Genomic DNA, 457 nt, shown 5'->3' with positions numbered 1-457 from the left:
TGAATGAAGAATTACCTGATTGGGCAGTAATGAGGTAGCTTATCCAATATCTCTAATTCCTCAAGTGTGATCTGATCAATCTTGTTCACAACATAGATGCAAGGCATGTATACTCTACTTCCCTCGATAACATCTATAAGGTCATCGGCAGTAGCATCATATCTGAGAGTAATATCTGCATTGTGAATTTTGTACTCACTACATATAGCCTTCACAGTGTCAAGATCCAAATGTGTGTTGGTAACCGTTGAAGTGAGGTTGATTCCACCTTTATCTTTCTTCCTAAAAGTCAGATTTGGTGGCTCTTTATTTAACCTACAGTCAATCAGTAAACAAGTTAATCAAAGAGAAACAAAGTAAAGAAGCTTCTTCCCGCATTTTTTATTTATTTATTTTGAGAGAGAGAGAGAGAGAGAGAGAGAGAGAGAGAGAGAGAGAGAAAGAGAGGGAGAGGGAG

The 457-nt window shown here is 37.9% G+C and overlaps 1 protein-coding gene across 1 annotated transcript in view; it reads right to left on the bottom strand.

Moving 5' to 3' along the window:
• LOC107624646 (developmentally-regulated G-protein 3) overlaps positions 1–315 on the bottom strand; it is a gene marked incomplete at its 5' end in the record, with an annotated part of 1,418 nt that extends 1,103 nt beyond the window's left edge. Inside the window, 1 exon segment of the mRNA XM_021115092.1 lies at positions 16–315. Coding sequence (XP_020970751.1) covers positions 16–315 — 300 coding nt within the window.
• Positions 316–457: the final 142 nt, after the last annotated feature.

The sequence above is a fragment of the Arachis ipaensis genome, unplaced genomic scaffold, assembly GCF_000816755.2.
Source record: "Arachis ipaensis cultivar K30076 unplaced genomic scaffold, Araip1.1 Aipa1148, whole genome shotgun sequence".
NCBI classification, from domain to species: domain Eukaryota; kingdom Viridiplantae; phylum Streptophyta; class Magnoliopsida; order Fabales; family Fabaceae; genus Arachis; species Arachis ipaensis.
This window is presented reverse-complemented; position numbering and strand designations above follow the sequence as displayed.